Genomic DNA, 24263 nt, shown 5'->3' on the forward strand with positions numbered 1-24263 from the left:
GTGGCCAAGAGAGACACGCGCGTTGCGTGCAGGGAAGATGGCGGCGGTTGGCCGCGCATGCGCACATTGAAAATCGCGAGGCTCGCTGAGGTATGGCTGTTGGAAGCGAGCTGTTCTGGCTCCTGAGGGAATAAACTGGAGCCTTTTGAGGAAGGGAAGCCTGTTCGGCGCTTGAAAGGGTCAGGGGGCTCGGTGTCTTTATAGCAGAGCTAGGAAACGAGTGCCTCTGAGCATGTGCAGAGAGCACCCACCTTTAAATAGGGTCCCTGAGCATGTGCAGAGTGCCCTTGTTATTTCCCTGGTTTGGGTATGGGAAGTCACTCTCTCTCAGCCTCAGGGGAAGGCAATGGCAAACCTCCTTGGAACAAATCTATCTATCTATCATCTATCTATCTTGTAATGTTTTATATATATATAGATAGATAGATAGATAGATTTATTCATATATGGATATATATATATAGATGTTTTAATTGCTGTTTATTACTTTATATATATGTATATTTATTACTCTCTTGATATGTCTATTATTGCTTTACATATATGTATATAAACATATATATTTCAATATATATTGTAATACTGTATATATATATATATACACTATATATTATAATGTTTGATTGTTATTTGTTACTTTATATATATGTATAAATAAATATATATACAGTAAATTATATATCTATATGTTGCAATATATATATATATATATATAAATATATCCATGCATATATTGTAACATACATACATATATATATGTATATATACACTATATTGTAATGTTTTAATTATTATTTATCACTTTATATATATGTGTGTGTGTATATGTTGAAATGTCAAAATATATACCTAAACCTCCCTATTCTTTGTTGTTTCCGCCCTGCAGAAATAAAATTATTATTGTTGTTGTTGTTGTTGTTGTTATTATTATTATTATTATTTGAATCCTGCCTTTTCCCCAAAAGTTGGGACTCGGAGCGGTTTGCAATATTAGAACAATAAAGCACAATTAAAAACATAGCAAAGTGATACAATATTAAAAGTTTCCATTTTAATATTAGCACAATTCAGTTTATTTGATTATCACAGAATAGTAAATGAACATCTCCACTATACAGTAAATCTATTTTCCAAACTATTCATACAGTCTTAAACATATATCCTAGATAAAGCATTTAAAATTGCATAGATTTAAATGCAGTTGTTGCTTTCATCCATTTCCATTATATCTTCAGAATGAATAAATTCTTACTGCATTTGGAGTTAGGAGGATTCATTTCCGCACAATGCACCATTTACGGCTATGAAAGATGCATTTTCCTCTTCTCCACATTAGCCTTATTGAAACACTGCTACATTTGAACTTTTATGTGCAAAGCTACCCACATATGTCTATATGTTTGGTGTTCAATGGTCTAAGCGTTTGTTTTGTGTGTGTTTTTTGCTATAGATTTCCGATCATGCGTCGAAAGCGTGAGGACGCCTGAATAAAAAAGCTTTCCTTTCCAAACCACCGATCAAGACAACCATGAAGATTTTCTGCGGAAGAGCCAACCCAACCACTGGAGCAGTGGAGTGGCTGGAGGAGGATGAAAACTACGACTACCACCAAGAGATTGCAAGGTATTTCTCCCCATGCGCCCAAAACCCGGGAACCATTGCGCCGAGTCATTGCAGCATTGCGCTCAGTCAGGAGTGTGGCAGCTCTTCCACTGTGGTATCATAGAATCGTAGAGTTGGAAGAGACCGCGAGGGCCATCCAGTCCAACTCCTTGCCATGCAGGAAGTCCAAATCAAAGCATCCCCATTGACAGATGGCCATCCAGCCTCTTTTTAAAGACCTCCAAGGAGGGAGATTCCAATACGCTCCGAGGAAGAAGTGTGTCGGACAGCCCTTACTGTCAGGAAGTTCTTCCTAACATTGAGGTGGAATCTCTTTTCCTGGAGCTTGTATCTGTGGGTTTTTCAGGCTATGTGGCCATGTTCTAGAAGAGTTTATTCCTGACGTTCCGCCAGCATCTGTGGCTGGCAGCTTCAGAGGATGCTGGTATGGAAGTGAGTGGGGTGTGTGTGTATATACATATACTGTATATATACTGTGTGATCACTCATATGTATATCCCACTCACACTACACACACACACACACACACACACACACACACCACTCACATCTATGCCAGCATTCTCTGAAGATGCCAGCCACAGATGCTGGCAAAACATCAGGAAGAAACTCTTCTAGAACATGGCCACATAGCCTGAAGAACACAAACTATAGCAGTGATGGTGAACCTTTTACAGACCGAGTGCCCAAATTGCAACCCAGACCCCACTTATTTATTGCAAAGTGCCATGTCCCTCTGGCTTTCTAGTAAGAAACTCTGGCAATCTCTGTGCTAGGGTGACAGCATGTGTGCCCACAGAGAGGGGCTCTGAGTGCCACCTCTGGCACGCGTGCCATAGGTTTGCCATCACTGAACTATAGGTTTGACACCACTTCAACCATCATGGTGCCACTCTGGGGAACCCTGGGATTTGTCAGGCCAAAGCACACAGTAATAGCGGCCCAAGTTTTGAAAGAGATGCCTAGCATCTTTCCAATCTGCCCACTACATAGTTCCTCTCTTGCTGAACATTTTAATAGTAAAACTGACCATCTTTAATAGTGTTTTTAGCCTCATCTCTTTTTAATCTGTCATTTGAACCTCGTTTACAGGTCATGCTATGCGGACATGCTGAACGACAAAGACCGAGTGAGTAACACCGAGGCTATATATTCTGCTTCATTTGCTTGTATATTTTGCTTCATCCACTCCACGGTTACCTTGGTGTTCTTCCATTTTCTTCAGCATCACAACCACAAGGGGCTCCTTTTTTCAGTTGTGTATTATTTTAAATATGCAGTTTCTTTGAGATTGGTTTCTCAGCCGTGTTTGTTCGGAGGTCAGGCATAAACATTGCTAAGTGAAGTGGATTTTTAATCCTTGCATGGAGGCTGCATACTTGTAGGAAACATCCTGTAGCCAAGGGTTATGTTTTGAGGATATGACTGTTAAGCATTTTTCTTCACATGTTTTCGTGCGCAGAAAGCTATAGCACTTCCAAATCTAGTACCCTCCAAACGTCTTTCACTACAGTTCCCATCACCCACAGACAAATGGCCACCGTACTTGTTGTGTAGGAAATACACTGTGCTGGTTGCGTCCAGGGTTACACTCGGTTATGGAAAGCTGCAATACAGCCTTACTGGCGAAACGAGAAGAAGAAAGCATACATGGCTGTAAAATTAATTGCCGAGTTGATTTATTTATCCTTGGACTGGATTTCTCTGGCGATTGGCACATTTTGACAGTGAGCTCTCTGTGAACAGCATCCCATCTGTTTGTTGGGGGCTTCTGTTAAACTCTTTTAGCCTGCTTTCTTCTGCTGCTACGAAATCCCAGTTCAGATGCTGTGATTAACTAATCTCCAAAGTAGCCCTGGGTGATGTTCAGGATGCGTGTGCATTTTAAAACCGAACTCTTTCAAACTCCAGTCTTTCCAAAGCCAAGAGATGCTTTAAGCAGACCACTGGCTTTGAGGCTCTCTTCGCTTTTTGCAATTGTTTCCTTTAATTTATATTTTAAGAAAGTGACATTTTTGAAGATGAAGAGATAAAAAAAAGCCTTGTCAGCTACCATTTCCTGCAGGGAATTAGGCCCATCTGTATCGGGCTTTAAACAGCCGCAAGCCCCAACCAAAATCTTTTCGTTTGAAATGAGTCCTGTAGATCTTGGCAGGCGCCGGATGAAAACCCTTGGCGTTGAGCACAACAGAGAACTAGCCGTTCCTTTTTAGACAAGGCATCCCAAGGCTCTGCTCTTGGATATTTAGAATTAAACATTTAAAGATCATGCCTCAAAGTCAGAGAAAAAATGAGCTGGGAATATCAGTTGGAATGGACACTTCTAGCACTATATCAGCTTGCTTTTCCTGTGTGAAATTATTTACCTTTCCCTATGTACAAGGATGAGACTCTCTTAAAGAAAACAAACCTGTGGTTTCTTCTTCTTGAGCTTCTAGTAAGAGCCTGGGTATTGTGGGCAAGCTCCTGTGAAGCTTTTCATACTTTGGAAATATAACCCCTTTTCATTGAGTTAGATTGTGCCTGGTCTCGAATATTAAGCCTAGACTGCGTCTGCCCACAGCTGAATGAATTAGAGTCGAACCGAAATGACTGGTGTTTATCTCCTTTTACAGAATACAAAGTATTTCCAGGGTATCCGTGCCGCAGTGGGCAGAGTCAAAGAAAGAGGAGAGAGAGTGATTGTCCTGGATATTGGCACTGGCACAGGGCTTTTGTCTATGATGGCAGTGACGGCAGGGGCTGATTTCTGCTATGCCGTTGAGGTGAGCATCACTCCTCCTTGTTCACAGAGACCATTGGGAGGATCAGTTGTACAGGAGCTACTTCGTAAGCAAGACTGTGATGGAACGGTGTATGGCCTGTTATATATTAGGAAAAAATTAAAAATGGACTGCAGGAACTTCATTCTGATCTCTTTGTATTCCCCCCACCTCCATATAATTATACTGATGTGTTTTTCCTGACGTCTTGTTGATATGATTTGGGCAGACTTTGCATTATATCCTTTGACTGCTTTCGCTGCATCTCTCCTCACTATTAATGCCACCCCAATTTTTCATTTCGTGAGCAAAACACTGTGTAATTCTTCGACTCCAAATGTCTCATTCATGTCCAATTTAGCTCACTCAGCCCTAGTATTGCAATTTTTATATGTTCTGTATCTTGTTTTACCATGTTTAGCTTCACCTGATTTGTGCTTCTCAACTTTTATATTCTTGTAATACATGTTGTGTAGCTTTGGACTTCCTTTTTGTATCTGAGCATGTCAACAGCCTAATCTCTTTTCGGCTTCAGTCCAGTTGCATCATTAGCCGCAGTCCTACCCATAGTTTGTCCTCTGCTATATTCCAGCAGCTCACTGAGTGCCATCCAATCAGGGAGTCTCATCTTCTGGCGTTCTCTTGTTTCATTTTGGATTATCTCAATTTGGTAAAAGACATTCAAAAGGGGTTAACCATGCCTCCTTCTGCACACTACTAACAAGTGTTAGCTATATCCATTGCTGTTGCCTCTGAGAGGTCCTCAGCCAGTGGGATGCTGCTTCTTTTGCCTGGTAGCTGTTTGGCACATTGTGTCTGGCTCCTCAGCAAAAGCTTATCTGACATGGGAGTCCCTGCTGCTGCCATCAGCGTACCTTGTTGCCTCAAGGATCATGCAATCCCAGACCACCAAAATTAGTGCCATGGTGGGAGAGCCTGCATAGTCCACCCAAAAAAAGTTGTATGTGTATCCACTCTAAAAATGTCTCTTTGTCTTAAAATTTGGAGGAGCAAGAGTGATAGGTTTAGTTTTGTCTTAGGTTTATTTGCCTTTTTGGTGTGATATTTACATGAAACATTGACTAATGAAAGCAAACTTCTTTCCCATCTGGTGTGTTTTCCACCTTTCGTTTTACAATCTGCCAAGAAAGAACACATTTTGGGAATTAGGACAGTCTTTCTTTGCCAGGTTTTACGCTTTAATTAGGAATGCAATTTAAGATGCCCCGAAATTTTGTGTTCCGTTTGAAGTGTCATCTATACCCTCGACAGTACAAAGTTAGACATCTTAAAATGTTTTCCAAACAGTACAGTCTTGGCTAAGTTGTTGGAGTCTAAGATTATCTTAGGTGTCCAGGCCAATGCAAAATCCCATCCAATTTTTACAAGGCTAGTATCTGTAAGAGGCTGCAAAGTGATCATATTTTTATATTAAAAGGTAAGAATAGGTTGTATCTTCTGCCTAGATGGTATAATTTATCTTTTTGGGAAAGCTTACAGGCAGAAGTAAGTCCAACTATTGAGTATCTATCTAATCCTCCATTTGGTAAAATTAAATGGACATAGATTTTAGAGGTGAGCTTCACACTCGGTGGTAGAGATTGTCCAAAATATGATAAATCAGTTTTTGAGTTTAATTTTCACTCTTGATACGGATGCCATTGACTTTGTGGACTTGAGATCTGATGTGCCATAATCAGGAAAGTAGTACAAAGGGATCTTGTCGCACCTTTGCTATTCCACAATGTGCCTTTCATTATGGGAAGAGAACTCTTCTTTTCACACCTCCGCTTCCAATTTGTTAGGACCTCCAAATATGTAACAGTGAGACTGTTTGGTTTACTTTATGGGTCTCTTTTAAGGTTGAGTAAAGTAATGGCTGAAATGTTTTGAACAATTGAAGGGTGCTATATCAATGCAAAGAATGACTGTGTTGCAGGTCTTCAAGCCTATGGCGGAAACTGCTGTGAAGATAGTGGGGAAAAACGGTTTTAGCAACAAAATCAAGATAATCAACAAACACTCAACTGAAGTCACAGTGGGCCCAGGTGAGGTTAATGTGGATTCTTTTCTTGTGTTGCATGAAAGAAAGGATTCTGTTTTTCATTTATTTTACAATGATGCCACCCTTTAGACACGCTTAATGTAAGTGGTTTGCATAAAAAAACAGATGGCAATACAAATACAAATGTGCTAATAAAATCACATCAGTTGTTAAGAACAAATTAAATTTAAACATCTGGAAGAATAGAAACACTTGCCTGGTATATTCATGTGATTTGTATCTGTGCCTGATGTGGGAATGATCTATGAAAGTTATAGTGTGTATTCCCTTCCTCTTGGGCTTCCTTTTCTTAGACATCAGGTTAACAAAACCGACTCCCTCTCTGGCCCTGCATTTTTTTGTGAGAGAAGAGGAGGAAACTGAGATGGAAGGGTTGCTGTGTGGAGAAGGTGGACGGCAGCACTCTGGCCGTTCTTGATGCTTGCTTGTTGGTGTTTGAGGGAAATGGGCTGTTCATTGAATCTCTTGCAAATCTTGTGCTGACTGTGTATTTGCAAGTGAATCTGTGAAGATTTGATAGGAAGGTTTTCGGCAAGATGTTTGACACTCAAAGTTTAGCTCCAGGCCTGCCCACAGCAGACTTCTTTTTAAAAATCCTAAATCAGTTGCTTCTGCTTGTATTGCATTATGCTTTCTAGATGGAGACATGCAGTCTCGTGCAAACATCCTGATAACAGAGCTGTTTGATACCGAATTGATTGGAGAAGGGGCATTGCCTTCTTATGAGCATGCCCACAGGCACCTTGTGGAGGTAAGGAATGAACTGACCGTGAAGCGATAAATGATCCTCTTTAAGAGAAATTCTTCTCAGCCAGCTTCCACAGTCATTATAGCTGCACAATTTTGTACAATTTTGTCATTGTTAACATATTCAAAAGTATCTTCAACATCTATAGGGCACATGTCTTATTGTTAAATCTGTATCTGTCTGAGAGCTTGGATTCAGACAAAGTGTCTGTGATGGCAGCATTGAATACTGAGGGGGTGATGTCCTATGAGGGTAGAAGTCGCATTAATCTACGTATATATCTTGAGGGCATTTAGATGTTCCCCAGAGTAGGTGTCACACAGTTGGGACAGGATGAGATAGATAACCAAGTCCTGTTGAGAGAAGATACAACGCCATAGAAAAGTGGGCCTCATTAGTCCTGAGTTCCAGTTTCTGTTTAGGCTTTATCTTTCCAGACGATTCCATTTCACAGTTTGATTTTTCTCAGAGGGCATGAAATGGACATTGCTCAATGTCTTTATTCTTTGTTCTTAAATGTTCAGGAGGGATGTGAGGCAGTGCCTCACAGGGCAACAGTTTATGCCCAGTTAGTGGAATCCAAAAGAATGTGGTCCTGGAACAAGCTATTTCCCATTCATGTCCAAGCAGAAGATGGCAACAAGATGATTGTCTCCCCACCAGAAATGGAGAACTGTCCTGGAGCACCTTCTGTCTATGATATTCAACTGAATCAGGTGCCGTTGTGTGACTTTGTGGCTCTCAGTGAAGGGGTCACAATGTTCAGGTGAGTACAGAGCAGTGGTGGCACTTCTTGATGTATTTAAGCCATTTGTTTCTGTCTTTGTTTCTCAGGATGGCTTAGGACATCTTCGACTTGTACATGAAGTTGACGTATAGTCAAGTATATACGATATATCTCCGTTCTTTGCTTACTGCTTTCTTAACAAGTTTCATTTAAAATGAACTGATTGCAATTCATTGTTTTCCACAGTGTAGATTTTAGTAAACAAGTAAGCAGAGCCCCTTCTTACCACACAGTGGAAGTAGTGCCCATGAAGTCTGGCAAAGCCCAAGTGGTCCTCTCCTGGTGGGATATTGACATGGACCCTGCTGGTTCAATAAAATGTACAATGGCCCCTTACTGGACACGGTCTGCCTCTGAAGATATCCCGGTAATGTATTGAACCTTCTTAATCTTACAATGTCTTCCTGTCATTTTAATGCTAATAGATAAATTAAAAGTACATATATAGACAGCTCCTAACTTGCCTACTATTCTGTAAAATAATTGTGATTGCTAGAATTGTTTAAAACATCATTTTCAGTGTGTATTGTGGTGAGTAGGACCAACATGCTCCTATTGGGTTTTATGAAGCCATCTCCCCTAAAGTGGGTCCTTCTGCATTTACTGTTAACAGGGCAGGCACAGGTTAATTTTGCACGGTTCCATTTTCTAACATGTAAAGAAGTAGAAATGCCTGTGTAGTGGCCAGTAGCCCAGTTTAAATAAGAAACCAGTGCTATGGAAGTTTGCATCGAGATGTTTTTGAAATGTTTTTGGTAGGAGAGACATTAAAGGCAACATTAGACAGAAGAAAGGTATCCATTCTCCTTAGATCTTAGTTTAGACAAAAATGGGCTGCCATATTGAGGTGAGTATTTCCCAATAAATATATTGTAAACCACTCAGTTCCCAACATTGCATCTCAGACAAAAGCAGACTGGGGCTATGAAGGTAGAAACAAACTTGATTCTTTTTAGCTAACAACACTGGACTCACTGTAGATAGAGGACAACTTTAGACCATCCATGGCACTATACAGTATCTGGCTTTATCCTTGTTGACAGAGAGAGGTTTAATATGTCTATATACAGAATCCATAGCAATGCCCTGCGTAATTAGAGATCATTTTGAGCCTTCTCTTCTCCTATGCATGGGAGATAGGCATTTTACTTGTGAAAGGTGGATAAGAAACAGTTGCTCTGAAAACATGTTGTCCATTTTGTTCCTGTGATTTATTCCCTGAAGTTTCTTCCAGTATATTGCTGAATTAGTTAACAACCGTTTTGTGCCGAGTTTCTTCTTCTTACTGAGGTTTCTCTCACCCACTCCTTTTTTAGTGGAGAGATCACTGGATGCAGTGTGTGTATTTTCTTCCAAATGAAGAACCTGTTGTCCAAGGCCAGAGTGTGAACCTGACTGCCTTTCATGATGATTACTCTGTGTGGTATAAGCTTCAGAAAGGCAGGTAAGGAAAGATGTCAAAGGAGGATGTGAAGATCAACCAATTGTAGGTCAGATTAATAAGACCATATTTTGGTGGAAAGTAATTTTATGGCCAAAGTGATGCAGCTTTGAAGTTACTTTTAAAATTTTGTTAGTTACCATTCAAAGGTCCCCAAATAGTTGCTTACAATATTTTTTAAAGTATCTCATTTGGGTCAAAAAACCACAAATGACTTGGCTGCATTCATCCCAATATTTGCAGAACAGAAGAAGACAACACTGCTGTCAATGTTGAGAGTCCTGTGTGTAGGTGTCAGGCCCACCTTCTGTGGAACCGGCCACGGTTTGGAGAACTAAATGATCAGAACCGAACAGCCCAGTATATACAAGCACTGCAGACAGTGAGTAGGTTTTTCTAAATCTAGTGTGGTTTTCTTCCTGTCTCTATCTCTGAATGCCAGTGTGTCAGGTCACTGAATAAGAAGAGGTGTGGATATGTATACTCTTGTTTCTCGTAGCATGGTGGAAGACATGTTGAGTCACAAAGCCAGCAGTACGTGTTGACCTGGATCTGTTTCGGATCTAAAGTGTGCATGCATCTGCATGCTGTATGAAAGGTGGTGGTGTGGGCATTTCTGGCATGACACATCCCATAATTCCTCACAATTGGCTATGCTGGGTAGCGCTAATGAGAGTTGTAGTACAACAACCACTGGCCCATTCGAGGTTTCAACATCTCTCTCCATGTATGATAGAAACAACAAATTTGTTACTAGGAGCAGAGTAATAATAATAATAATAATAATAATAATAATAATAATCTGGTATATATGTGAATACATTTTTGTTCCTAACAATACAGGCTTTGGCTGAACTGTATGATTTTTTGAGAAGTCAGAGGTTAAGTTCCTGAAATGATGACTGTAGTGCGGAAGAGCACATTCTTACTTGGATTTCTTAACCTGGGCTTTGTTTTCCTTGTCCTCTAGATTTAGAGTAAATCTCCCTCCAATCTCTCCTGGGTTGTATTACCCCCATCATCTAATACCTTGAGATTGTGCAAGTGGATGATGTTATAAATCTGGCATCCTTGGACAATTTAAAACGATTCCTACCTGTCTTTGCACAAAAGACACATCTGCGGTGGGAGGGAGCATGAGGCAATGAAGACAAAACCTAGTTTGACAACCATGGATTGTAGAGAGCCACCATTTTGTCACTGGATGTAAGAACTTTTGAAGAAGCCTGGATATAAGAAGCAGTTGCCAAAGTGCCCCATTCTCAAATATCAGGGTAGTAGTGGTGGGCTCCATCATATTTTGCATCTGTAAAGAGAAAAATTATGACCGCTTTTTTCTATTGAAGGTTATGAAGCCGAACAGTATTTGCCTCAGCGTCAGTGACGGCAGCCTCCTTCCTGTGTTGGCTCACCATCTGGGTGCAGAAGAGGTACAAGGCTCCTTTCTTGTTTTTTCTATTTGTTCAACTATTTGTTGCTCTGTTGTTTTATAGATTTTTACTGCTTTCTTTGAAGAGCAATTGATGATAATTGACACTTAAGTTAGCATCCTATGCCTTTCACAACATTCCTGCTATCCGAAATGACTGCTCATCCTTGTATGTTGTCGCATACACATCCCAGAGCTCAGATGCGAGGCTCTCAGTCATTGCCACTTCAAATTCTCCTTCGAAACATCCACCTTTCCTAAAACACACTTGTTTCCAGCTGAACAAAAGCTCATGAATATACGACTGTGTATGCCCATATAATATTATGATAACTGTTTGAAATAACTGAAGAAGAATAATTAATCTATTAATTCCTGCTGATTCATGGCTGTGTTGAGCAGCATTCATAATTTTTTTAATGGTAAAATGTGCTCTGCTTTACAGAGTTTGGGGAAGGTAGTTTTTGGACTAATTCCCATAATCCCCCAGCCATCATGGACACTGTTTCTCAGTGTTTTTTCAGCTTCTTGGTAGAATTCAAAGACATAACTCTGTTAGTCTGCAAAGGAATTTTGTAGCACCATTGAGACTAACTGGAAGAAAGGAGCTGGTAGCATGAGCTCTTGTAGACTTAAGACTACTAATCATGCATCTGAGGAAGCAGGCTCAAGTCTATGAAAGCTCTTGCTACCAACATTTTTCTCTCAGTTACTCTCAGAGGTGCTACAAGATCCCTTTGATTTCTGATTCTTGGGAGTCTCCCCATCAAACCAACAATATTCTCCGTTCTTTAGGATAATTTAGCTGTTACCATTATAATCAGGATCTTCTCCTGTTCTAGGTGTTCATGTTGGAGACCTCCTCAGTTTCTCATTCACTCATGCAAAAAGTAAGTAATATTCTTTCAGTAGTGTGTGTACATGTGATGCCATCTTATTGTTACTATGATCTCATGATACTTCACCCAAATGAATTCCAGTTGGATCTCTGCCACTTCGTAGCATGGCTTAGCCACACACTTGAGCTTGTTGCCCCAACATCCTTATTAGTTGGGACTGAAAATGATCTCTTTTGGAGAGGACTTAGTGTTGAAAAAAGAGGCTCAGGTCTTTCAGCGCATGAACATTTCAAGGACTGGGATAAATTGAAGGGATAATGTAGAATAAAATCTAATAGTGTCCATATTGATTGTTGCAGCTTCCAGCCATATTTTGGTGCTCAGCATCTTGTTTTATTCTATTATTTCCTTTTTGCAGGGTGCAAAATAATAATAATAATAATAAAGTACACTCTTTAAAAGTATTCTGTATAGATCTTTTTATATCAAAACATACATATTTTTTACAAGTCCAACAGTGTGATGTTCTGTATTTCTGATCAAGGTGTTATCTGTAACAACCTAAAATGAAAGAATTAAATCTTTGAGAGGAAACTGGCGCTCTACAGGTGCCAAGCAAGAAAGTTAAACAAGAATGACTCTACAATGCTGATTCTGGAGTGTTGATGAAAAGAGTTTGAAAGAATTTGTGTCTTCCAGAAAATAGTAATAGTAGTAATTTTGGTCAATTAGTGCTCCTGGTGCTTTGTATAAAATATAACACATTAGAAGCATAACTGTTAGCCTCTGCCACAAGCCTTCAATATAATTTTAAAAGCAGAGTGGTAAGTCAAATGCGAAGGTGTGGGTTCAGTCATTTTCCACCTTAAAGTGTGAAGATAGCGAGGAAACTGGACTGGTGTTTTCTGGCTGAGAATGATAGGAATATAGTCCAATACATCTGGAGAGCATTATGTAGGGGAAAGCTACCCCATGGTATGCAAGATTTCATAAGCTGTTAATGTATCCACACAGAAGTATAGAATCACCCATCAATTGCCTTATTGAAAATACTTATTGAGATGTCATAGAGTAGATTGGATTTATTGTTCTTTTTGGTTAACCGAGGCTGTCATTCCTAGAGCAATATTCAGAATCATTAAGGATTTTCATTTTTTTTTTCTTTATAAAGATTTTTAAGGCCAACCACCTAGAAAATAAAATTAAAATAATAGAGAAGAACCCTGAATTGTTGATCTCTTCTGATCTGGGAGACAAAAAGGTAAGACGACGAAATTGGTGTGACTTTCTCCCTAACATAAATAGCTTGTAGTGAGTTCGGCCTTTGCCACAAGCGGTTGAGTTTTAGAGTCCTTGTTTGCATCCCGGCCAAACATTAACAGCAATCCAGTGGTAGAGCAAGGCTTAATTTGTTCTGGGGGCTTTGTTAGATACCTTTTTTGCATTTGCTTGGCATTTTGGGATTGAGAAAAGAAGTGGAGGCCACATAGCCTGAAAAATCCACAAAAACCCCTATAGTAATAGTAGTAATTTTGGCCAGTTAGTGCTCCTGGTGTTTTGCATAAGAATAACACATTAGAAACATGACAACTGGAATGCTTCTTTGCTTCTAGCCATCTGCTGAGATATTTTACCATTTTGCTGAGAGATATGTTGATATGAGTGAGGACAGGAGGATGTACAAGGTTAAAGGGCCAGTGAAACACTCTTAAACTCTCTAGCATGGCTGGGATGATGAGTGATTATAAAAATGCTCACATATCGAGGACAAATTACTCTCTGATTCCCCTTGACTATGTGAATCTTGGTCTGTTTTCAAATCCTTAGATCCCTTTTCCCTTTCTTTCCCTAAGGTATCTCTTTTAATTGGCGAACCCTTTTTCTCTACAAGTTTGCTGCCATGGCACAATTTATATTTCTGGTATGCCCGGACAGCACTGGCACACCACCTCACAAGTGATATCAAGGTCCTGCCCCAATCTGCATCCCTTCACCTGATGGTTGTAGAGTTCAAGGTAAAGAGGCTGTGTCTTTTTTATTTCCCCGCCCCCCCAAAGTGGATTGCTTATACTGGGAAAGACAGTATTGTTATGCCATACTTGGAATACCTTCAACCAAACATATTGTACTTCAGTTGGTTTTAAAACCAGCTTCTCATTCTTTTAATTTAATTTTGAATTGCTAAAGAATTCTATTGTGTTTCTTTTCTCTAGGACTTGTGGCGTATCCGCAGTCCGTGTGGCATTTGTGAAGGGTTTGATGTGCGCATTATGGATGAGATGATAAAGGTTAGCCTGTCCTCCCAATATGCCTTTGAAATGCCAGCTGGATTATGGATTTAGTGGTGGGGAAGGTGGTCCTATGTGTGTTTCTGGCTAATATGTGCATTAAATGGGACATATACTGCAGGCTTGGTCATCCAGGGAGCTAGACCCTTTCATAAGGTCATCATTGTCTCTCAGCTAAAAAGAAAGAATTGAGGGAAAACATTGCAGAGACCTTTAGCAAACTGCTCAGCTGAGAAGGTTGCCTTGTATGTTCTTTTGCTTGGGCAACATCATCTTCTGAGTCCCTTCGCTGCAGCAGCCAAGCTCAAAGAAGTACAAGCATCCCTCTTAGTTATGAACTGCCTCTTCAGTGCTTGAGTGAAAGAATGCTGGTAAGCACTGCCCATGTCTCCACACATGAAGCAGCTATGCACCTCAGAGGAATCCCTTGAATAACCCAGAAACCTTTGGCTCTTTACTCATTTGGAGCAGCTGCCATCACAGGTAGGTATTAACCAGTGGCACCTGTCCAGATGAGATGAGGACAGAGATTGTAAAACAAGGGACAGGAATCAACTCTGGACATGGCCTACATGTAATTTAATAATACTGTCAAAACCTTTGTGATTGTGTATGTGTACATAGTGATTTACTGAGTGATTCAAAAAGGATGGTACAAAAGTAAAGCTGTTCTTATTTGGTTTTGCACCATTCTTTTTCAGTCACCCTTGGCATACCTAGATGCAAACATACACTTACCCATAGAAATAGTACCAAAAAAACCCAGCATTAAAAACAGCCCAGGAAAATTGACTTGGCACTGCGATAAAACAAAACAGTGGGCTCATTATATAAAACCATTAGCAAACCATAAGAAGCAGCTGCAATGGGAATCTCACAAAAAGAGATGAGAATGAGAAGAAAAACAAAGGTCCAACAATGTTTCTTAAAATAACGGAATACTCCCACAAGAACTTCTGTGCCTCATCCTTTTTGTAGTAATAAGGAGCATTTGTGAGTCCTCAGCCTTCATTGTTCGAGAACACAGGGCCAATTAACTTAATTGCAAAAAAACGTGTACTTATTTGGAACTACTACTTAGGAATGTCTGGGATGACAAGTTTAATGAGTCACTTTAGCAGCTGTGAAACCGTAGCAGAGACTGCGCTGAAAAGGGTACATACTTGAATATAGCTGGAGGAGGAATAGCGTTTATCCAGTTATTAATTAATAGCAATAGCAAATTCTTCTCTGACTCCCATACAAGTCTGCCACTTGGGATTCAAACAGTCTAAGAATTCTGGACAAACTGTAGCATCCACCCTTCAGTGAGGATAAGAGACAGCTGAGCTGGGATTTGCCATCTCATTGGCTATGACAGTATGTGTTGTAGTATCCCATTAGCTGTAAAATATGAATTACAGAGGTGGTGACCCAATGTAGTTTGCAGCGTGCTGGACTAGGACTCCAGAAAATCAAGATTCAAATCCCCACCTTGGGGAAGTCACACACTCTCAACCTCAGAAGAAGACAATGACAACCCCTGTTCTGAAATATCTTGCCCAGAAAACCTTGTGATGCGTTTGCCTAAGAGTTGCCATACATCAGAAATGACTCAAAGGCTCAGAGGTCCTTACGGACAACAAAAATAAAGGGCTAAATCCAATTGCTAATCCCAGCTGGAGCATAGTCACTAGATCAGCTAATGAATAATCAACACTTAATGTATGTTCCTTTAGGCTTGCTCTTGTAGGATTGGCAGTTGGATTTAGTCCGAAGATTGCAAATTACTTGGCCAAATCAGGATGTGTACTTTAGGGAGAAATGCACTCTAAGAACAAATGACAGGGTCTGTAGAGATTTAGCATGGTTTGTCATAGTCTCAAAGGCTGGATTCCAGCAGTGTTTGCAACTCAGATGAGTTGGAGGAAGACTGGATTTGATTTTGAGTGATCAGTCATTTTGACTGATGTTTTTGTCTCCTGCTTATTCATCTTTCACGGCTAAAACTTTCTGCTTACCTAATCTTAACTGTCCATTAGTAACAATCCTGCTACAGTGTTTTTAAGTATACAGAACCTCTTCACTTACATAAATCCTTCCAAAAACCTTGAAAATGAGTTCATATTTTTACCAAATTGGCAGGGAGGGGAAGCTTAGGCTGAGAGATTGACTTGCTTTACTCAAAGGCTGCTGCATTAACGTGACATCTGAAATGAAGACTGTGTGGCTCACAGAGTTTGCTGGTTTATTACACATGTTCTTGTTATTTCCATGCCCTTCTTTCCTTCTTGTTCCATCTTGACTTTCTTTCTGTCACACTTATCCATAGCTTAAAATAATATTTGGACATCGGAAACCAGGCAACTCATTTTAATTTTGGTAGTTGCTAGCATGGCATAATGGTTTGGATGTTGGAGTAGAACTGTAGAGACTAGGGTTTGATTCCCGGCTTGGCCATGAAACCTACTGTGTAACTTTGGGCAAGTCGCATACTCTCGGCCTCATGGGAAGGCAATAGCAAACCTCCTCTGAACAAATCTTGCTAAGAAAACCCCATGGCGGGGTCACTGTAGGGATGCAATAAGTCAGAAGTGACTTGAAGGCAACACAGCAGCAACAAAGTACTCAACATAAACTTTGAATCCATTTGCAAAATTTGGATGCTTTTAGCTCAAAGTCTATAGTCTCAAACTGCTATTTTAAGTTCAGAGCACTGAGAAATAAGTCAAGGTTCTTCCACAGTAATTGATGTGTTAACAAATGGAAATAGGAACTTGGGAAGGCTTATCTCCCTCTCATAATACAGGAATATTGTTACATGCGAATTCGAAGGCTTTCATGCCCAGCATCTGTAGTTTTTTGTGGGTTTTATAGAGCTTCATGTATTATAACCAACACTTCGAATTCAGGCACCAAACAAAAACTTAGAATGCTCCACTCCTTACAAGTCTTTGTTTTCTTTCCTTCCACAGAATTCTTTAGACTTCAGGGAATCAAGGGAAGCTGAGCCTCATCCTTTGTGGGAGTACCCTTGCAAATCCCTATCTGATCCAGTGGAAGTCTTCACATTTGATTTCCAACAAACCGTACCAGAGCACAATATCAGGAAAGAAGGCCTCATAAACCTGGCAAGGTAAGTACTATAACAGTGTAGTGTGGTAAGGATATAATGAGAAGGAAATTTGACTAGTGAGGATTACCAAATCAAGTTAGTATTCAGTAAGCCACTTAACATATGTATGGTGATTTGGGGAATCATTCTCCAGTTCTGGAGTTTGAACTGGTCCATTTCATATACTGAAACTCAGCAGACTCTAAATCTCTCTTTGAAGTTACTTAACTTATGAATGACCAATTTACAATCAGTGGCAGAAAGTCCAGGGAAGTTGCCATAATCTCTTTCTGGTTTTTGAATATTGACATTTCTCATGTCAGATTGTCAACCATTTCTTCTTTTGCGTGGAAACATTGTACACTGATGACACTAGATAAATAATAGATAAGAATACATCCAGTTATTTAAACCAGATATGGTTTAGTATGAATTTGAGGGCAGAAATAAGATGAGCCTAACCTAATGCCCTCTAGAGACAATAAATTTTATTACTAACCTTTATGACCAGTGGTCATGATGACTAGGAGTTATGGGATCTGTAATCCCACACTTCTGGGGAGCACTAAATTGGGGAACGGTGGTTTAAAAACAGCACAATCCTTCCACTTAAAAAACACTGATGGAAAAAGCCTTGATCTTTCTGTCTTCTAAAATATTTACTTTATAATGCTAAAAATGTTTCTCATATATGAAACCCCATGCTGTTTTAAATGAATAATGCATAAATTACAATATAAAATAGGATTGAATTGATTTATAATCACTTTTTTCTCCTCTCCAAATACAACCATCTGTTCCCTGGTTGATCATTTCTTTCAAAACCTGCTCACATTGTATGGCGTTATCGCAGTACCAAGTTATTGCTGCACCAGTTGTAAAATCTTAGAACACCCTGTGCAGGAAAGATCAATATTTGTCTGTAGAATGATACTTACTTTAAACATCAGATGTAGATTTTTGAGACAGTGTTTTCTAATTTATGTTAGCCAATAACTTACATCACCAGCTGCACATGAAACATTGAAGCCAAAATCAAACAGCAGACATTTACACCAGGTTTTGGGTTCATAGTGCTTTCATGTATAAAGCTCACAGAATATGGCAGGTTCAAAAACCAGATTTCAGAAGAGCAAGGGTTATGTTCTTGCAGTATGTGCTTAGTGACTGCAAATCTTGATGCATGCAGTGATAGTTTGAGAATTGCTGTGCATACACTTTTGGCTTTCATCTTTTGCCTCCCCGATCCTTCTTGCTTTCCTGTAAAATGTCATGCAAGACGGTGCTTTCAATAATCTGATAAAGGAGTTGCTATTGGTGAAGCACTTCTCATTTAAAGCACATGTTCAAATATGGTAGAATTCAAAGACATAGCCATGTTAGTCTGGAAAATCAGTGCGCAAAGAGATCTTGTAGCACCTTTGAGACAAACTGAAAATAAGAAGCTGGTAGCATGAGCTTTTGTAGACCTGAACCTGCAAAAGCTATTGGTATCAGCTTTAAGGGTTGGTCTGGTGAGAGATTGAGGACTCCAAGAACGTCCTTGCGGGGCCACATACAGCCACGAAGCCACATTTTGCTTGTAAAGAATTAGTTATCCTTTCTCTGGTTATTGGAAGGTTTTTCCACCAGTGCTTTAATCTCAAATAGAATATAGGAAGAGCCCTGTTGGACCAGAATAAAGGCCTATCTAGTCTAGCGTTATGTTCCTGCCGTAGCTTAACCAGATGCCTCTGGTAGGCCCACAGGCATGAATTTTTGAAGCTTGTCTGTATGACTTTGAAGTCTAGAGATTTTCGTTAAAAAGAAAAGCCAAAATGCATATGAGAAGGTAAGTTCTTATTAAACTACAGTTTCTAGCTCAGATCTTTAATGTGCTACTTCAGTTCCTGTCCTATAGGTTTCACTCCGCTTCCTATTAAAAATCCCACTTTACACCCACCTATGGTTTGATGATTTGCTCCCGAGATGTCAGCCTCCTGTAGTGCTGCATTCTGGCCCTTTCATCTATCCAACCGATGTGGGAGGATACTGTTCGTATTTCAAAAGGAATTTGCACCCTGTAAATTAAGGTATATCTTGGTCTACTGGTACTCTTCAAAGTATGCAGACGATCAATACCTGAGGCTCTTTCTTTCCAGGACTGGGAAGAGCCATGGAGCTGTTCTGTGGATGGAATATCAGCTGGTACCCAGCCTCATCATTAGCACAGGACTTGTACAGGTTTCAGATGAAAAGGTATTTGCTTAGTTCTCTTTCCTCCATGCATCACAGGGACTGGGTGGGAAGGAGAATGTTAAATCCCAATAAAGAAAAATCCAACTGGGCTGTTCTGTCTCATGTATGGGACACATTTGGATTCATCAGCCCTCTTGCATTCGCTGAAATAGCCTGATAAACAAATCTAGCAATTAATAGAAAACTTGCATTTATAATAATCCAGTGGGAAATATATACAGAAGCTGTCATAGTATCAGTGTTGCAATGTGTTTAGGATAGACAAGCCTCGCTGGAAAACATCAGAGCTTGGAAGTAATGTATAACAGTTGGATGTCAGGCCAAGGCGTGGAGGAAATGCATAGATTGTAATTTTCTCATCTTCATCAGAGCATGCATATTTAGAAGTAAAGCCATTCCTATTTACAATAATTTACTTACAAACAAGTCTTAAAATTCCCAGAAGTAAAACGATGGCTAACATCTACTACATTCTGCTCCAGATACCAAAATAAAATCGGCAACATTTCCCTGAATGTACATATCCCTGTTGATGACAGTGCAGGCCTTCTGCAAAAGAACACGCTTACTGTTCTTAAGAAATCCATACACATACTGATGTTCCTGTTCTTTTTCTGCAGGGCTATTGTCGGTGGACTCCCCACTGCAAACAGGCTGTGTACTTCTTCAGATCAGTTACTGAGCCAGAATCTCTAATCAATAACCCTTCTACAGTTGCGTACGCTGTAAGCTTCAACCCAAAGAAGGGAGAGGTTGGCATGGATTTTCAGCTCTTAAATTAATGCAGCATCCTTCCAAAGAAAAATCTTTTCCCTTTCTTGTGGCTAGATCATAATAAATATAATTGATAGATGGCTATGGTGGGCCTCTCTTCTTTGGAGGTGAAATAGCATTTGCTTATCCCAGGAGACATTCTGAAGGAGCAGGAATGATGTAGCTATCATACTACAACTTAGCTTCTCTGGCTTTGTCACTTGGGAGGCCCCATGTACACCAGTTCAGGGAAATAAATACATACCCTGGTTGGAAGGTGAATGCACAAAGAACTTTTCTGGATTGGAACAAAGGTCTGCAGAGTCCAGTTTTCTGTTTTTACTGTGATCTCTGGGAGGCCCACAAGGAGAACCTAGACATTCATGTTATACAAAAATACCAAACATATCCCACACTGTTCTGGTTCTTAATTTGACTGATATCTCCTGAGAAGCTGGAGAACATTCATAGGCGCATAGGATCTGATGAAGAAGCCCTCCAACACTGCTGCTAGTTGAGTCAAACAATAGTTGATCAGATTGTTGAAGAGAGAAAAAGGAAACCTGGGCATTTACAATATTGTTGCTTCAGCATGTAGGGCACAGTTTAATAGTAAATGCATCATTGTTTCTCTCTATTGTACATACACCTTTTAGCTTCCAAGCCAAGTGAACAGCAAGTGATAGTTAATGTTAGTTGTTTGTATCTGTAAAGCAAATTCCATTTTAGTGGGACTGAAGAAGGGAGCTTGGACATCAATACTGACTATACTAATGGCAACCCATTAGTGCCCACCAGTTTGTCAAGCTTCTGTGCCTTGCTGAGTATGAAAGCTGTTTGGAGTTATTTCTATATTGGAAATAATTTGCTTTTGTCAGATTGTGAGTCTAGTGATTAGAAGACCTTTCACTGTTGTTGTTATTTTCCATCAAGTTGACTTTGATTTATGGCAAGTCTATGAGTGAGAGACCTCCAAGAACCCTGGTCATCCACTGTCTTGCAAACTCAGGGCTGTGGCTTCCTTGATTAAATCAATTCACCTTTTGGGAGACCTTTGCCTGGCTCCATATAAAGTATGTCATCTTAGATTTGGATGTATGTGCTAATTAAGATTAGGTAAACTTCACTTAATCAGTAAACCAAAAAGAAAATACCTGTAATTCTGCCTCATCTGTGATGACAGTATTTGTCTAGTGGTTGGTTCCATTTCTTTCAGGATCAAGAAAGTCTAAGATACATAGAGGTCAAGATCGGAGATAGGGTTGGTCCAGGTCTCAGAAGAAGCACTGCTTTCTTGCTCTCTATTCCAAAGTTTAGACAGAATCCAATTATTAATCACAATTAGAATAAACCAATTGCATCAATGGATCTTATATTAAGTGTTGGCTGACCATGTTCCCATTGGTTTAGTGAGTCTAATTTGGTTGGGACAACCAACTGGAGTCTACACTGTGGGACTGAATTATGGCTTATTCTGTAGTTGGCCCTTCCTTTTGCAGCCTTGGGAACAAAAAATACTTGGCAGACAATGAGCTCCATTGCTATACAGGTCAGATACCACCGTACTACTCCAAAGGCCCCCTGATCTCATCTGATATCAGACACTAAGCAGATGTGAAGCCACCCAGAGATCTCCTTGTAGAGCAAGGGGACAATTCTTACATTGGAAAACCATTGCTGCCAGTCAGAGTTGATAATACTATGTGGCCCAGTGGGCTGACTCATTATAAGGCCTCTCCTTGTGTTTTTACATAGAATGAGTGGAGGTTGTGTGGCTCTCCAGATGTTGTCCCATCATTCTTAGCCAGCAAAGCTAAGGGATGATGGGAACTATTGTAGGGCAACATCAGAATCTGGGCCAACTTGCCTGCTGCGAATGCCCACAATTCCAAACAATGCTAGCCCTGTGTTTCCCTGCTCTTGTGTAACAGGTTTGCAAGTAAATATGCATGTGTCAAATACTGAAGCTGTGAATTCTCAAAGGCCACTTGATCCACAGCTGGAAGTGATGAATTCACAACTAGTGGCTGTAGATGTGGTATGCGCCAAACTAAGAGCATCATTGAGGCCATAGGGAGATGATACCATGCACATCTTGTACTGCATCATCCCATTATTGTGTGTTTTATTGATTAACTTTTCTCTCTCTGATGAGACAAGAAAAGAATGACTTGGCTCAGCTTGACCATGTGCTTTCTTATCAGAGGCCCAGGAGAAAAGTGCAGGAACATGAGCTGGCAGCCAGAGCTGGATTCTTTGGTGCCTGTAACGCAGTCGATAGAAACTGAAACCCCCTGGGTGTTTGTGCGTATTTGATTCATTTCGCTTGACCTGCGAGTCTGCAGCCAACAGGAATCTATACTAACTTGTTCAAGGGCCAGTCTCTAAACAACAGAGACAGAGACTTTCATCTGTACAGAAGGCAGTGTCAACGTAATGAAATTTGGTTTGCACAATTAGCCTGGAAGAAGGAGGCAAAATTGTGGCTTGATAGGACCAGATGAGTCTCAAAGGCTGCTGAATTTTGATTCTGGTAGAATCATACAATTTATAATTCCTTCTCCACCTGCCCCCCCTTAGCGTAACATGGACCTCAGTGGTGTTTTTATTGATTTCTCATCTTACGTCTGAGCCTGACAAACCGCTCTCATCTTACCCAAAATTAGGAATGTTTAGGGCCAGTGTTGTTGCAAAAGCAAACAATTTGGTCTTAAAGCTGCTGCTAGATTCTTCCTTTCCTCCCTGCCTTTCCCCCCCTCTCTTTATAGCAATGCTGTTCCTAAGACCATGGAGAAGAATGAGTGAGTGATAGAGTCAACTGGGACTTCTCCGAAAAATGGTTAGTAGATATCATTAGCTAGATCCATATCCACATGCTAGGGCTGATCCTGAAATCCAGTGTAGATCTTGGGCTAATATGGCTGTAGAGCATCATTATGGAAAAATAATTGTTCATTGCACATGTATTGTACAACCTGCTATGCCTTGCCTCCAGAAAAGCAGCTTAGAAAACATGAGTGTGAAATCTGTTTTATAAATAGCCTACACTCCTCCCTTTCCTTTCACACTAGTGTCTTGTCACGCCAGTGTCACCGAATCCAAAGTAGACAGAAAGCTCAATTTATCCTTCTTTTTTTTAGCCTTCACATTTTATTATTTCATTCGCATCATCCATGAATTCCTTTCAGCACCATTAGAAGCGGGAAGTAAAGCATTGTCTGGTAGTCTACATACCTTCATTATCATTATTATTTAAAACGTAGGTTTATCTTTTTCATTTTGTCGCACACAAATAAACGGAGGGAACCTTTTTTCCAATTGGCTTGCTTTAATATATATATTTATATATAATAATAACAAAAATGCCAGAAGATCCGTATGTGCTTACCATATAAAAACATTAGTTTTTAGAAGGATACAATACAGAAAAAAAATCGTTGAAATAATAATAAAAAAAGGTTTATTTTAGGGTTCTAAACCTATTAATACAATATTTAAAAAGACAAAGAGATTCATAGTTAAAACGTGTGCAGGTTAAGGATAGAGGAAAATGACCACTTTCGTAATACCAGGTTTTTTATTTCATCTGTGTTGGCAATGGGGTCAATGTCTGGATATCTATATTACATATTTGAAGCCTACATAACCTCCCTTTGCCTGGTTTGGACCGACAGGTTGTATCTCCTAACTCTTGAGATCTGATATGTATTGACTAGGACAGAGAGAATGTCACTCCAGACTGAACATAAGTTGATGCTAACTGTCCCAGTTCGGACAAAATGCCACCATCCCTTGGGCACACCAATGTGCGGGTCTGCAATACAGAAGACCTAGTGTGGTTGTCGGTTGACCACTTCGTAATGATTACAAAGAATGAAAAGAAGGGCCTGGAGAATATGCCGCCCATACAAATTGTGTTACTTGCCTTGAGTAAGGAGCAGAAAGAAGCTGAGAAGTAGAATGGAAGAAAAGACCGCTTTAGGAGAACATCTCCTGGGGAAGATAGAAGCAACCTAAGTCGTTCATGACATTTCCAGAACATTCAAGAACTCCCTGTTGAGTCTGAGCGCAAAGTTGCATCTAACTCGACCTTTTGCTTTTCAGTAACCACCCAGGTTTTTTGGGGAGATACGCAACCAGGGCATGAAAAGGGAGTCCACTCTTTGTTTGTCTCCTATCTATAATACTCAGATTCT

General features: G+C 40.1%; 1 protein-coding gene across 1 annotated transcript; it reads left to right on the forward strand.

The window, feature by feature from the left end:
* PRMT7 (protein arginine methyltransferase 7) lies at nucleotides 1–20166 on the forward strand. The gene is made up of 18 exons (XM_042438157.1): nucleotides 1–90; nucleotides 1451–1623; nucleotides 2716–2752; nucleotides 4239–4388; nucleotides 6325–6433; nucleotides 7089–7201; nucleotides 7723–7964; nucleotides 8172–8352; nucleotides 9302–9429; nucleotides 9670–9808; nucleotides 10773–10856; nucleotides 11698–11745; nucleotides 12866–12955; nucleotides 13548–13709; nucleotides 13908–13982; nucleotides 16937–17097; nucleotides 19218–19314; nucleotides 19935–20166. The coding sequence occupies exons 2-18, from the start codon at nucleotides 1529–1531 to the stop codon at nucleotides 20094–20096; spliced, it is 2073 nt and encodes a 690-aa protein (XP_042294091.1). The 5' UTR covers nucleotides 1–90; nucleotides 1451–1528; the 3' UTR covers nucleotides 20097–20166.
* Nucleotides 20167–24263: the final 4097 nt, after the last annotated feature.

The sequence above is a fragment of the Sceloporus undulatus genome, chromosome 8 (genome assembly GCF_019175285.1).
Source record: "Sceloporus undulatus isolate JIND9_A2432 ecotype Alabama chromosome 8, SceUnd_v1.1, whole genome shotgun sequence".
Taxonomy (NCBI): Eukaryota; Metazoa; Chordata; class Lepidosauria; order Squamata; family Phrynosomatidae; genus Sceloporus; species Sceloporus undulatus.